This window comes from Priapulus caudatus, unplaced genomic scaffold, assembly GCF_000485595.1.
Source record: "Priapulus caudatus unplaced genomic scaffold, Priapulus_caudatus-5.0.1 Scaffold117, whole genome shotgun sequence".
In the NCBI taxonomy this organism is placed as follows: Eukaryota; Metazoa; Priapulida; class Priapulimorpha; order Priapulimorphida; family Priapulidae; genus Priapulus; species Priapulus caudatus.
Window position 1 is genome coordinate 466,732 of NW_014577178.1, and position 14,610 is coordinate 481,341.

Below are 14,610 nucleotides of genomic sequence, written 5' to 3' on the forward strand. Positions count from 1 at the left end.
TCTCATCCATGTCTTCTAGGCCACTTAAAATTTTAAAGACCTGTATCATGTCGTACCGATCTCTTCGGTACTCTAGTGATGGTAAACCGAGCTTTATAAGCCTCCCCTTGTATGACAAGTGTTTTATGTCACATACTAATTTTTTTGCCCTTCTCTGTACCTTCTCCAACAGACGAATGTCCTTCTTCAGGTACGGTGACCAAACTGGCGTTGCATATTCCATTAACGGACGGACTAGGGATTTGTACAGGGAAAGAAACATATCCTTGTCAGTTGTCCATATGGTCAAATGAGTGCTTTATCAAGCCTACCATTCTGTTTGCCTTTGCCTCACATTTCCTCACTTGTTTCTCAAATTTCAAGCTGCTATCAAACGTTACCCCCAGATCACATTCTTCAATATCCTGTTTCACAATGGTGTTTCCCATATTCTTCTTGTAGCAATACATTGGATTGTTCTTGCCAATTTGCATAACTTTGCACTTTCCCATGTTAAAACGCAGCGGGGGGGGGGGTGTAATCCGAAAACGAGTTGGGATGTCGAAGCTGGGGGTCAAAGGTCAAGAGGTGTAAAAGAAGGGGGAACATTCCCTCCTTAACTTAAGGTATAGGGAGGAAATGCAGAATTGCAACAAAAATCTAAACGGCTCGACCTAGGCTCGTGATAGTCGGTGTATAGCATCATGGTAGGAAAAGCCATCACTGTCCCGAAATTGGAGGTCAAAGGTCAATGGGGCACAGGGCAGATTTTCGACATTTTCTGAGGACATGGTCTGACGGAGCGATTGAAAAACTTTTTTGTTTCAGCAGTAACCTACCATTTTTATGGCTTTATTGAAAGGACCATGAAATGTACTTTCCGCTGACATGCGAAGAGTAAGAGTCGGATAACCTTTTGACCCTCAAGAGGAGGGTTAAACATTGATTTGTTGACTGTTAACAAAGGAGTGAACTGCTTTTGCTATTATTAGAGCCCATACCTGTGTGAATGTGAGGCTACAGTTGCACAGTTTAATTGCAAAGGCAAATGTTTGTTGAACAAGGTTTACACTCCTTAAATCATATTATTTTCTAAAGCAGTCTGTCTATAGCACCCTGAAGGCTGAATCTGTGAAGGCTCGTTATCGGAGGCAAAAACACGGGGCAGCCAATGGCTGGCACGCTTTTAATCATAATTGTTGCCTGCCAACCTGCAATGCACGTGTCTGCAATGCATAGAGATTACGTGGGTGCGAAAGTGTAGCTGATATATTTGTTCCAATTGGCTACGAAAGTCAAACAAGAATAAAGAAGACTTATGTATAAGACGTCTTGCTATGCACAAATGAATTTATCAGCAGAACACCAGACACCAGATGAGCCCTGTCGCACTGCGGCACTTGTTGTTGTACCCTATTACACTGACGGTTGTTAAAAACTAACCAGAGAAGTAAGAAAGTGTACAGAAGTATATCATATTGTACTATAATACTGTATAATTCATAGTTCCATTCAAAGACTAATTAAGAAAATACATAATACACACCTTTCAAACAATGCGCTGTTCACTGATACAGCTATGGAAACTTCTGTATACAACTAGGTATAACTAGATCGAGAAGACTGGCACGTTTTATATATTTTTATATCCCAAGCATTTTGTTAATATACGGAGGATTGATCAGCATTATAATTGATCTTCCGAATAATCAAGATAAATTCATAATACCATGATAACCTGAGGTATATCGGCAACTGGAACGATTGAGTTTATGCAAGAATCCAATGAATCATAACTGAACATCCCTAACTTGATTTTAGCAGGATGAACTGCATCTAGTATGATCAAAATTGATACGTCCTGACATTTCCTCAGCATAGAAACATCTGATTCTACCGAGTACAGACTGGAGTGGCCAGTCTGTACCCCACATGTGCTAAAGAATATATGCAGCGCCCGAATCAGAAAACGCGATTCTGCGACGTGCGCAGAAGAATAAACATGGCCGCTCGACCTTCAACAGGTCGTCACTTCCATCGTCATCAGGCTTCCGATCTTCTGCAGCGGCGGCATGAGAATCTCCTTCGTGAACATGCGCTTTAGCGAGTACGCTGAGGTCAACCCAAGGTCGCTGACGATCTGCATCATGCCGTCGTTCGTCGTCGGCACGTTCATGAACACATGATCGTCCTCCTCCGTGTGCTTCGCGGTGATCGCATGGAACAGTGCAGCGATCGCGTCGGGCGTGTCGCCGTACAGCGGTGCGATGCGGTATCCGCGGTCCGCTGGCCGCAGCGTCGCGTAACCCACGATGGTGTTACCGTCGAGCGCGACTAGAGAGCGAGACTGAAGCCCTGCAGCCCAGCGGTTGAGGAAGCGGCTGCGCTCCATGCCATGACAGATCTGCAAACACACGACGCGTCACATGTTAGCGATGGCAATCTGTTGGTCAATGATCGCTAAACAATCTGCTGGTTAACGATTGATGACAATCTGTTGTTCAATGATCGATAACAACCAGTTGGTCAATGATCGATGACAATTAACTATGCTAAGCATGAGTGCTGGCTAGTAAGAAGATGTATATGTCACTTTATATTAGAATACAAGTAACACCAATACAGCTGATGCATTCATACATGGTATATGTACCGCTTAACTTCTCAAAGATATAAAGCAACAAAATAACAACACATACATTAGCTTAATTAGCACCCCTACTAGTTATTATAAAATTTTATTAATATTTATGGAGACAAGTGTATTAATTCGGTTTTTAAGTGGCAGCCAAACTGACCTTGGTATCATATCTTGCAAGCTCTCCAAAGTCAACCCTGGAAATTGGAACAATCTTGTACTTCTCAGGAGCTTTAATCAGAGGCCCACGCTTACCACCATAGCCAATAATCTCGAAAGCATAGTGTCGTGCCGTGTATAGTTCCTTGTGTTTCACAAGACGTGTTGATCCAATACTGATGCCAAAGTTGGCATCGCCGACATACTTTGATCGTTCTTCGAACAGAGCCTTTCCTATTCCCTTTCCACGCATATCCTCGCGTACGATGAATAATCCACCCATTACAAGGTCCGGTTTGACATGAGCACCAATAAGGTGACCTGTAGTAGAAGGCATTCACATGTTTAACCAGCAGCAACCAGCATCAGAGATACCAGGGGTTAATAATGACAAATTATGTCATTATTAACCCCTGGAGATATGTATAAAAGTACAGCTAAGTGTAATATTATAATCACGGGATTCACACAGAAACTAGTAATAAAAAAAACCATTTTTGCCTGCTGGCATTGAGCCGACTTATGCCAGACCCCCTTATTTTTTGCCAATGTTGTTGGTATCGAACCCTGAGTGCACAGCTGTGGGGAAAAAATTAAGTAGGTTAATGAGCCAGCTCACGAGTAAGATCTGCCGGGCCTTCCCAATAAAAACGCAGTTCATCTGTTAGCATTGACAAACACCTGCATTCTGTAAAGGACTCATATTTTCTCACCTGCAGAGTCAATCTCAACATTTATGATGCCATGGACATGTACTATAATATCAACATACCATGTAAAAATGAAAGTGTCAATGACACTGTAGCTCAACAAAACAAGTGCCGCAGAGCGACAGCGCTCATCTAACGTCTACTGCGGTGACTGCTGTGGTGGAGTGGGTGGATTACTAGTAAACCAGTGTTAGTCCAAATGTGTTGTCACATACAAGCCGAAACATGGAATGCACGGGATGGTATCCAGGAGCCTTCTCAAAGATGTTCGTTGGGATCGTTATGAAAGTTGCCACGAGATGGCGCGTACGCGTGTTAGTGTCTTCAGATTAAAGAATGGAAGCTCCATCATACGTAGTAGGCAACAACTATCTGCAAGACAGAATAGGTAAGCACTCGATCGCATTTACCTACGCAAGCCTACAGGCTGGCAATAGAGAGCTGCCACTGTAAATCCAATTAACGCAGGCAAAACTCCACAGTACCACAACACATGCACTGGCAGTAGCCACTGGCAGTGCATACTTACATGTAACATACTGACAGTACAGAATGCCATAGAAATTATACGATTTAAGGAGCATAAACCTTCTTTAACAAATTTAGCTTTTGAAATTTCACTGTGACATTGTCGCCTCATACATCCCCAGGCATGTATAGATTTCTACTAGCAAACCCGGCAGTGAATATATTTCTAACAGACAGTCAAACAATCCATGTTTAACCCTCTCTTGAGGGTCAAGGTTATCTGACACTTACTCTTCGCATGTCAGCAGAAGTAGATTTCATGGTCCTTTCAATAAAGCCATAAAAATGCTAGGTCACGTGCTGAAACAAAAAATTTTTCAATCGGCTCCGTCAGACCATGTCCTCATAAAATGTCTAAAATCTGCCTGTGCCCATTGACCTTTGACCTGTGACCTTCAATTTTCGGCACAGTGATGGCTTTTCCTACCATGATGCTATACACGACTATCACATCCTAGGTCGAGCCGTTTAGATTTGTGCCGCAATTCTGCATTTCCTCCCTATACCTTAAGTTAAGGAGTGAATGTTCCCCTTCTTTTACACCTCTTGACCTTTGACTTTGACCCCAGCTTCGACATCCAACTCGTTTTCGGATTACCCCCCCGCGTCCGCGAATATCGTGACCGTACGTCGAGCGGTTAAGATTTGTGCCAACTGTTGACGGACGCACGGACGATCATGCGATTCTACAAGCTGCATCTGACTATGTCAGATGAGCTAAAAAAGGACACAAGTGAGTGAGTAAGAAGAAGTCAGTTTTAATTGAGCAACCATCGACGTACATTATAGAAACGATTGCCATCTGTATATCGCAATAATAATTTATAAACAAAATGAATCACAATTTGTGACCGTAGATGGCGCTATACCGCTTTGTAGCGATGGCGTTTGAAATAAATAGGTTATGCGCGTTCGCAGCTGTTGTTATTAAAACTTTACTCTAATATAGACGTTTTATCGGCAGGGTGGAGAGGAAATACCAATTTTGCATTGAAGATATTGTCAATGAAATCTTGTAAAACGAACCAGACGAGTGTGACGCCACAGACTGGTTGTGTCTATATAATATGCTATATAATTGCCAAACCCTACCTAATTTGTATAATTTTTTAAATATCAAAACCCCTAGCCCTTATTCATTCACATACCAAAAATGAGCAAAATCCGTTGAACCTGAACGGACTAATGACAATTCCCATTTTTTGCCAAAAAATTACCGTGGCTCGAAAGTACGTCGACTGGCGTGCTTCAAAATAGGACGTTTAATATGGGAGCATGGCAGTAACAACTATACCCAATTTCAAACATGTGGGCCAAACGGTTCCTGAGTTATCGTTGACCGTAGCAAAATGTTGACGGACGGACGGACAGGCAATCGTTTCTATAATGTACGTCGATGGTTGCTCAATTAAAACTGACTTCTTCTTACTCACTCATTTGTGTCCTTTTTTTGTGGTGAGCTACAGTGTCATTGACACTTTCATTTTATAAGCATTTCTCTTTCCTCAAGATCATCACCACGTCATAATAACATTTTCCCTTACCAACCATATCACTGTTATCATCGATTGCACAAAAAGAGCCGAGTGGGTCGAAATCGTAGATTGCTCGCAAGTTGTCAAGGCCATAGTTCCATCCTTCAGCAGCTGTGAGCCTGTGGAGGCTCTTTAGCATCTCCCTTGCTGTGCGTGTGATAGTAATATTCTGCATGACTCCTGTACGACTCGTTTCCTTGAGCAAGAGGAAAATACTGTCGATTATTATTAGCATTTTAACTAATGATCGAAGTCTGTGGCTATATTTATTCATGCAGTTATTGTCTCACCACGTGGATCCTAGGATTGAACCAGCTGTAGTGCACAAACAATTTGTTAAGCCCCGGGCACAAAGGATCGTACGAAATTTTGGTCGTGGTAGACCCATAAAATATTTGTCGTGGCCAGATGTTGCAACATGCCCAAAATGTATTTCGAGTGATCACAAGAGCTACGACACATTAAAGATGATTTGGCAATGGGGACGAGACAGAAAAAAAATATATGTCGTGGTTATGTCGTGGGTGTGTCACAAGTCAGTACGTAAGTCAGTAGTAGGACAGACTCACGACAACCAGAAGACAGATACCACAAAAAATCGTGGAACAAAAAAAGTGCAGGTTCAATTTTGCCTCACGACGGCAAGTCGATGCCACGATGCTCAAAATTTCGTAGGACTGTCTTGCGACGACCCCCGATGACCCACGATTTGCCCAAATTTTCTGTCGTGTCTGTTATGATAGTGGAACTACTTTATGTAACGTCACTGCGTATGAATATGTAGTACTTGTATAGACTGAGTAAAGCAGTCTCGAGCACGCCATGCCTGAATAAAGACTTGTTATGCAGACCTCTCCGAGTTGAATCATTTCATGGCTATTATACCGATCTACCAAACCACAACATGGTGGCAGCTGAAGGAAAAGGACAACGCCATATCCAAGGACTGTCGTAACAGAAATACCAGCTAAGGCAATCTACATATAGTCTAGAAAGCTTCAACGAAATTTCTCTGCATGCTGAATCGCTCAGAACAGAGACTCCCGCCATCGCTACTGTACAGGCGGTTATCACATGATATAACCATGATCATGTCGTGCCTACGCTATATCATATAGTGATCGAGCTGCAGTGCACGGAGCTAGCACAGCACGCATTTCTACGACGACGTCAGTGTAAACTTTAGCACGCACTATATATCACCAGCCGTACACACGATACGACGCAAGATACAAGATACAAGACTGCTTACCTGATCATCAGTTGTGTGTTACCAGCCAAGATTGTTGACTTCAGTCGAGGTTAGTCATACACCACCTGACCCCAGCAGACCGTCAGTGACCCCAGCAGACCGTCAGTGACCCCACGACGAGAGACTCCAGCTATTTGTGACCAATAGACGCCGCCGAGACGAGATGTCGAGACGAATAAATATCAACCCAACGCACGTTCCGCGAAAGATTGCCGAACTCAGAAACTGTGCGAGAGATCCCGCTACACATTTAGTGTGAACTGACTAGTTTGAGTTATTCTCAAACCGTTAGTTACTGCCGAAATTGCCGTAATTGCCGTAATTGACTTAACCGTCAATTACTGCCGAAGTGTTAGTTACACGTTAGCATAGTAATTAGTTGATTGATACAGTACTTCATCACGAAGGGGTTAATTATTATTGTGTATTTTTTTGACTACCGCTGATTTTGAACTCTATATCCCACAGTATTGCTGTCTCATTGCAGTTTTTGTGTGTATATGTTCTGTGCCGCCAAATATTTCTGTGCGCACCAAATATTTTTTATGTGTCCACCAACGTGTTTCTGTGCCCTGACACCAGACATTCATACTGTTACCCCCCCCCACACACACACGTGCATAAATTAGGCCCAAAACAAATTCTCAATTGATCACCCCCAACCTATAGCCGCCAACATGGCAAAATTCATAGAATTTAAATGGGATGTGCCTGATTTAGCGGACGAATTCAAAATTTTCAAACAGAGGATGGGTCTGTGTTTTGAGGACCATGGCATCACCGATAAAGCAAAACAAGCAGTAAAAGTGAAAATCGCAGTAGGCAACGAAGGTTTGCGACGAATTAACGCTTCAGGTCTATCAGAAGAAGACCAAAAAGATCCTGCCTTATTGTTTGAACTATTCGAGGAACAACTAAATGTGAAGGTAAACTTCAGAATTCACAGACTAGAGTTTTTGAGATTCAGACAACGTAAAGACGAGTCTTTGGACGAATTCGTTACAAGATGTCGTGCGAAAGCCAACGAGTGTGACTTTTCAAACGAAGAACTGCAGGAACGAATTGTGGAACTTGTAATTGCATCAACAGACATTGAACCTTTTCAGAGAGAACTGTTAGAACAACTAAAAGGGTACAAACTCACGCAACTTTTGGAATGTGGCCGGAAATACGAAGCCATCGCTGCTGGTAAGAAAAGTTTAGAAACACTCGACACAAAAGACGCCGCTGCATCTGTCAGTGCAATAAAACACCAACATCCGAACTGCAAATGCAGAAACTGTGGACTGAATCACCCACCCAGGCAGTGTCCTGCATATACAGACATTTGCGAATATTGTGGTTCAAAAGGACATAGGCCGAAACTTTGCAGAAAGAAAAGAGACGACACTTCCAGGGGAAGAGGCTAATCAAGGAATAGAACACCTCGAAGGAGATCACCGTCACAATTTCGACGAGACAGACAATCACCGAGTGATAAACAACATTATAGTCATGCACAGCACGATAACAGTGGCCGAAAGAATATTGGCACCATTGACCAAGAGGACAAATATACTTTTTCACCCATAACATCTACGCAGGGTCGAGACGAAGCGTATGCCTGTATAGACATCAAACTACCAAGAAGTACCGAAACCAAAACAAAACTCAAAGTCAAGATTGACACTGGAGCTCAAAGAAATACACTACCTGTCAGATTATTCAAGCAAATGTTTCCAGATAAGTTGGACGCTGAGGGAAATCCAGTACTTGGCAAGACTGGTATCAAACTGTTAGCTTACAACAACACAGAAATCAAACATTATGGAACTGTATCGATCCTATGCAAGTTTCAGAAATCTGACTGGACAGATACTACTTTCTATGTAGTGGACGTTTCTGGATCAGCCATTGTAGGGCTACCTATCTGCGAGAAACTACAGATGGTAACTATGCATTGTGCTATACAGCACATAACAGTACCAGAATCACCTGACCTCGCAAATGCCGAGGAACTGAAAAAGCAGTACCAAGATCGATTTGAGGGTATTGGATGTTCCCCAGGAGAAGTGAAGCTGTATGTTGACCCGGATGCACAGCCCCATATTGACCCCCCAAGGAAGACACCAATAGCACTCCAAGATCAAATCAAGACTGAGCTTGATAAGATGGAAACAATCGGAGTAATCAGAAAGGTCGAAGAACCTACAGAATGGGTATCCAGCCTTGCATACTCAACAAGGATGGGAGCCTAAGGATCTGTCTGGATCCAAAGCACATGAACAGAGCTCTCAAGAGACCACACAAAATTCCAACACTGGAAGAGATAAACCATAAATTCAACGGCGCCAAATACTTCAGTAAACTAGACACCAAATCGGGATATTGGAGCGTGAAGCTACATCCTGACTCACAGCTACTGACAACATTCCAGACACCGTTTGGAAGATTCTGCTTTACCAGGCTTCCGTTTGGCTTATCCGTAAGCCAAGATATATTCCAAGCCAAAATGGACGAGATCCTTGACGAACTCGAAGGAGTTGCCGGTATTGCAGACAATATTGAAGTCGCAGGTGACACTGAGGAGAAACACGACCAGAATCTCAGAGCCCTGATGGAGCGTGCTGAGAAATACAAACTGGTTCTCAACTATGGGAAGTGCACTATCAAGGCAACATCTATTGAATTCTTTGGCCAGATCTACAGCAACCAAGGCATCAAACCGGATCCTGTAAAGATAGCAGATCTTGCAGACATGAAGATGCCAGAAAACAAGCAGGAACTTCAAGAGTTTCTAGGCCTACTAACGTACCTAGAGCCATTCATCCCAAACTTAGCAGAGAAAGCAAATGTTTTCCGAGATCTTCTCAAGAAGGACGTTCCATATATCTGGGAAGCACATCATACTACCGCATTTGAAAACCTGAAGAAGATCATCAGTGATCAGTCGAACCTTCAGTACTTTGACGTGAACAAGATTCCTGTCTTGATGACCGACGCAAGCCTCAAAGGTGTCGGAGCAGCACTTCTGCAAGACCACAACGGAACTCTCAAGCCGGTAGCTTATGCTTCCAAAACTTTATCACAGACTGAGAAGAACTACGCTTGTATCGAGAGAGAAATTTTAGCGATTCTGTTCGCTGTACAGAGGTTCCACACCTACCTCTATGGGAGACCATTCAGATGTTTCACAGATCACAAACCGTTAGTAATGATCATGCAGAAAGGGCTAACCAACGCCCCACCACGATTACAACGAATGCTGTTGAAACTTCAAGGATACTCGATACAGCTAGAGTATAAACCTGGGAAGGAAATGACTCTACCCGACACACTTTCAAGACTAACAAGCACGAAATGCTCAGAGACTATTGAATTAGACGTCAGAGTTGACTTCGTCCGATTTACCCCCAAAAGAAAGTCTCACAGCTGAAGATGGAATCGAGCAAAGACCCCGTGCTGAGTGAACTAGCTGAGGTCATTACAGCAGGGTGGCCAGGCACTATCAGCAACCTATCCAGCAGTATTCGTCTATACTGGAGCATGAGGGACGAGCTGTCTGTCGAGGACGGAATCATCCTGAAAGGACATCGAGTTGTCATACCTACCTCCATGAAGGAAGACATACTAAATCAACTTCACTATGGACACTTGGGTGTAGAGAAAACTTGTTTACGTGCCAGAGACACGGTATGCTGGCACAACATCCGCAAGAACATTGAGAAATTTGTCAAGACATGTCAAGCTTGCCAGGAGGAACTACCGTCCCAACAACCTGAACCACTCATGCCACACGAAATTCCCAATCGACCATGGGAGGACATCGGTACTGACCTCTTCGAGTTTGATGGGTCAAAGTGGCTCATCATAGCAGACTACTATAGTGAATTCCAAGTAATTGGAAAATTGCCAAAATGAAGCCCAAGCTCAGTTGTTGTTGCGCATACTAAGTCGGTCTTTGCAGAGTATGGGATTCCACGTCATGTCAGGTCAGACAACGTCCACACTTTGACAGCAGAGAATACAGACAATTCTCACAGGAGTGGAACTTCCAACACACGGCCAGTTCTCCAAGATACCCCAAAGCAAACGGTTTCATCGAGAGTATGGTTAAGACTGTGAAAAAGACGCTTATCAAAGCAAAGAAAACCGGTCAAGATCAAGATCTTGCTTTGCTGTACCTAAGAGCTACACCTGTCAACAACAAACTGCCAAGTCCAGGAGAACTTCTGAGAGGACAGAAAATGTCTACCCCAATACTTACCAAGATACCAAATAACCAGCCAAACAAAGAAGAGATTCGAGAGCACCTTGAGCAAAGACAGACAGACATGAAACAAAACTATGACAAGAAAAGTCAGCCTCTGGATCTATTATCCAGTGGAAAACGTGTGCGCTTCCAACTTCAAGAACATGGACCATGGATACCTGGGCGAGTGATTGACAAGAGAGATGAGCCTAGGTCATATGTATTGGAGACTCCAAATGGCGGACAGATTCGCAGAAATCGTAGCCATATTCGAGACGCACCACCGCCGAAAGTCAGATTTACAGACAACGCCGCGTCGATTGTTATCACAGTATATGGGTGCATTTCGATTTAATCACATATCAACATTCCGATTTATCGGGCATAATATTTGATTCGACTCCGATCGAAGTCATTCGATTCCGCATCGATTATCATTCGTAATGCATCATTACGATGCGTGAATCGAATGATTCGTGCGGCGAACGAATGATCGAGTGTCATCATTCATTCACGCATCGAATGATCTGATTACGCATCGAGATCATTCGAAGTTCACAGCTACGAATGATGCATCGAATCATTCGAAGTGCGTGAAGTGCGAATGATTCGAGTGCGTGAATCGAATGATTCGATGCCGTGAATTCGAATCATTCGATGCGTGAATGCGAATGATGCATCGAATGATGCATTCGAAGATCATTCGGATCGCACATCCGAATCTATTCGATTCACAGCTCGAATGGATTGCATTCGAATTGATTCGATGGCGTGAATCGAATGATTCGACTGCGTGAATCCGAATGATTCGATTGCGTGAATCGAATTTGATTTCGACTGCGCGGAAATGCTGAAGTGAATTTCGATGCATGCACTTCGATTCACAGCATCGCGGAAATCATTCGATTCACGCACTCTGAATCATTCGATTCAGCGGCATCGAATCATCGATTCACTAGCTCGAATTCAATTCGATGCATCATTCGATAAATGCGGTGATATCGAATGATTCGATGCGTTGACATCGAAATGATTCTGATGCGGAATCGCAAATGATGCGAGTCGAAAATCATTCGATTCGCTGGCATTCGAATCATCTCGATCATCGCATGCGAATGATGGCATTCGAATTGATTCGAGTCGTTGAATCGATATGATTTCGATGGCGTGAATCGAGATGATTCGAGGCGTGAATGCGAATGATTTCGATGCGCGAATCGAAATGATGTCGATGCATTCATTGCGATTCACCGGCAATCGGAATCATTCGGATTCATACTGCATCGAATCATTCGATTCACGCATCGAATCAATTCGGAGTTCAGCGGCATCGAATTGATGCATCGAATGATTCGAGTGCGTGAATGCGGAAATGATTTCGATGGCGTGAATCGAATGATTCGATGCGTGAAATCGAATGCATTCGATCCGGTGAATCGGAATGAACTGTCATCGAATCATAGTCGATCAAACGCATCCGATGATTCGATTCACGCTCGAACTGAATGCATCGATCAATTCGATTCAGCTGCATCGAATGAATTTGAATGCTGAATTATGACACAGAATACACATCCATAAAACACAGACGGGCAACCAAGCAATGGACCCTGGGAAAGCGCCAAACAAGCCATATGTTACGAGATTTTGGTAGAGGTGCGTCAAAGGCGAATACGCACAGATAAGTCAGATACACATGTAAATCAAATCCCTAGAGTATAGTCACACGTACACCTACCACTAACCAACATATACCTCTAGTATTGTAATTGCTTTGAAGCCAGTAATAATGTCGATGTATTTCAAGGATAACAGGTCAGCATAACCTTGTACTCCCATTATGCATCATCACTTTGGATAATTTTAGTTTATTCTTAATGGTGTTTGTTCTTGTCTTGAAAAGGGCATGTTTATATAGTGGGAAGTTTTTCTAATACTTTATGTAGACGTCCACCTTTTGCGTATGAAGTGATGTAGTACTTGTATGGACTGGAGTAAAGCAAGTCTCGAGCCACGTCAGTGGTGCCTGAATAAAGACCTTGTTATGTCAGACGCATCTCCTGAGTTGAATCATTTCATGGCTATTAGTATTAGTATTATACCGATCTACCAAACCACAACAGTGTCGTGGCACAAATGCGTCGTGGGTTCGTTGTGACCGAGGCTTTAGCAACACAAGATTGTCTGTTGGGGCTTATTTAGGAATTATGGACATATTCTGAACTAAATTCTTAGTCATAATAAAAAGTACTTATTTATGGTATAACTATATGTAATTTGGCTATCTATATAATATGGCTTGTGTGCGACGACAATGTTTGTCGTTGGTGGTAGCATGGTAATGGTTACTGATGCACGTAACACAATCATGCAAGGCACCGCTTGAAGCTTTCAATACTATAATGCTAACTAAATATGCGAAATCTATTTAACTACAATTTTTAATTTTTCTATAGTATAACCACGCGTCGGCCCTAGGCTATACCTATAGAAACATTAAGAATTTCTTGGTTAGTAAATAGATTTTCGGTATGTTAGTTTAGGCATTCAATATTTTATTGAAACGACTTCAATGTGCATGTCCGCTGGAGTGTGTAACAAGTCACATGGCACTGGCTGGAAACGTCTCAATAAAAAAATAATGGTAAATAAACACGAAATGTACCAAGTCTTAATGTTTCTCTACTGTAGTTCGGCGCTATAGATCACGCTGTAAATGCCGGTCATTTATGCTCATCTGCAACACCCCAAGTACAGCCGAATCGCCCGCCGCGCTGTGGCTTGCGTGCACAAACAACATGAATAAGAAGCGAAGGTAGGAAAGCAGGATGAAAGAATCCCTCGCATCGACGCTCGCGGTTCATTCCAACCGAACACATCTCGAATACTAAACGCTCGCTACAGTCTTCCATCTTGGTATGCTATGTGTACATAATGTTTCACTTTGTTTGAATTAATACTCTGGCCTTTGTTCTTGACTACTCCCGCCAGAGATATCTCGGCGAAATCCTGCACGAAGCATGTGCTCTCCGTGAAAATGTATAGAGGACGAGATGTCTGTTATATCCACGAGTATATATTGGGGCGGCATTGGCATGCCGGGATGAGCTTGCTGCCGGCCTCCGAGCTATCCATTTCGAGGCAGCCAAGCCACAGACAATGCGCGCGTGGCACTGACGTCAGCACCACACGACCTACAGCGATCGATCGAATAGTAGTGCCCGTGTAGGATTTTCGGAGTAAACGTTCCTCTTACCATTTTCACGGAGAGCCAATTTTCGTGCCAGGATTTCGTGAGATATCTGCTGGCGGGAGTAGGTAAGAAACAAAGGCCCAGAGGTATATATTCCAGAAACAAGTGCCACAATTATGTACACATAATACCAAAGAATGGAAGCTGCTAGGAGGTGTAGTTCGAGATGTGATGGTTTGAAATGAAGCGAGCGTCGAGCGAATTTTCCAATCCCGCTTTCCCTACCTGCTCTCTTATTTCATCGTTGTTTTGTCCACGCAGCACAGCGCGGGCGGGCGTTCGTGTAGCTTGTGTGTTGCAGATAAGCATTTGACCGGCATTGGTG

The 14,610-nt window shown here is 43.2% G+C and overlaps 2 protein-coding genes across 3 annotated transcripts in view; one reads left to right on the forward strand and one right to left on the reverse strand.

Annotated features, from left to right (window-relative positions):
- Positions 1 to 1,311: 1,311 nt before the first annotated feature.
- Positions 1,312 to 14,610, reverse strand: part of LOC106805558 — a 15,666-nt gene continuing 2,367 nt past the window's right edge. The window contains exons 2-5 of one of the 2 annotated variants that reach the window (XM_014807204.1): positions 6,802 to 6,931; positions 5,559 to 5,745; positions 2,778 to 3,097; positions 1,312 to 2,383 (exon numbers count right to left, since the gene is read on the reverse strand). In XM_014807204.1, the coding sequence (XP_014662690.1) occupies positions 1,997 to 2,383; positions 2,778 to 3,097; positions 5,559 to 5,724 (873 nt within the window). In that variant the 5' untranslated portion in view covers positions 5,725 to 5,745; positions 6,802 to 6,931 and the 3' untranslated portion in view covers positions 1,312 to 1,996. The remainder of the gene's footprint in view (positions 2,384 to 2,777; positions 3,098 to 5,558; positions 5,746 to 6,801; positions 6,932 to 14,610) is intronic. The other variant, XM_014807203.1, reaches the window with a different exon arrangement.
- LOC106805546 (uncharacterized protein K02A2.6-like) lies at positions 10,219 to 11,387 on the forward strand. Its single transcript, XM_014807184.1, has 2 exons — positions 10,219 to 10,677; positions 10,773 to 11,387. The coding sequence occupies exons 1-2, from the start codon at positions 10,219 to 10,221 to the stop codon at positions 11,385 to 11,387; spliced, it is 1,074 nt and encodes a 357-aa protein (XP_014662670.1).

Excerpts from the sequence above, each read along its gene's own strand:
- LOC106805546 (XM_014807184.1), top strand. The coding sequence starts at position 10,219 with ATGGAATCGAGCAAAGACCCCGTGCTGAGTGAACTAGCTGAGGTCATT. Across the intron at positions 10,678-10,772 it reads ACTACTATAGTGAATTCCAA|GTCAGACAACGTCCACACTT; the intron begins GTAATTGGAAAA and ends ACGTCATGTCAG.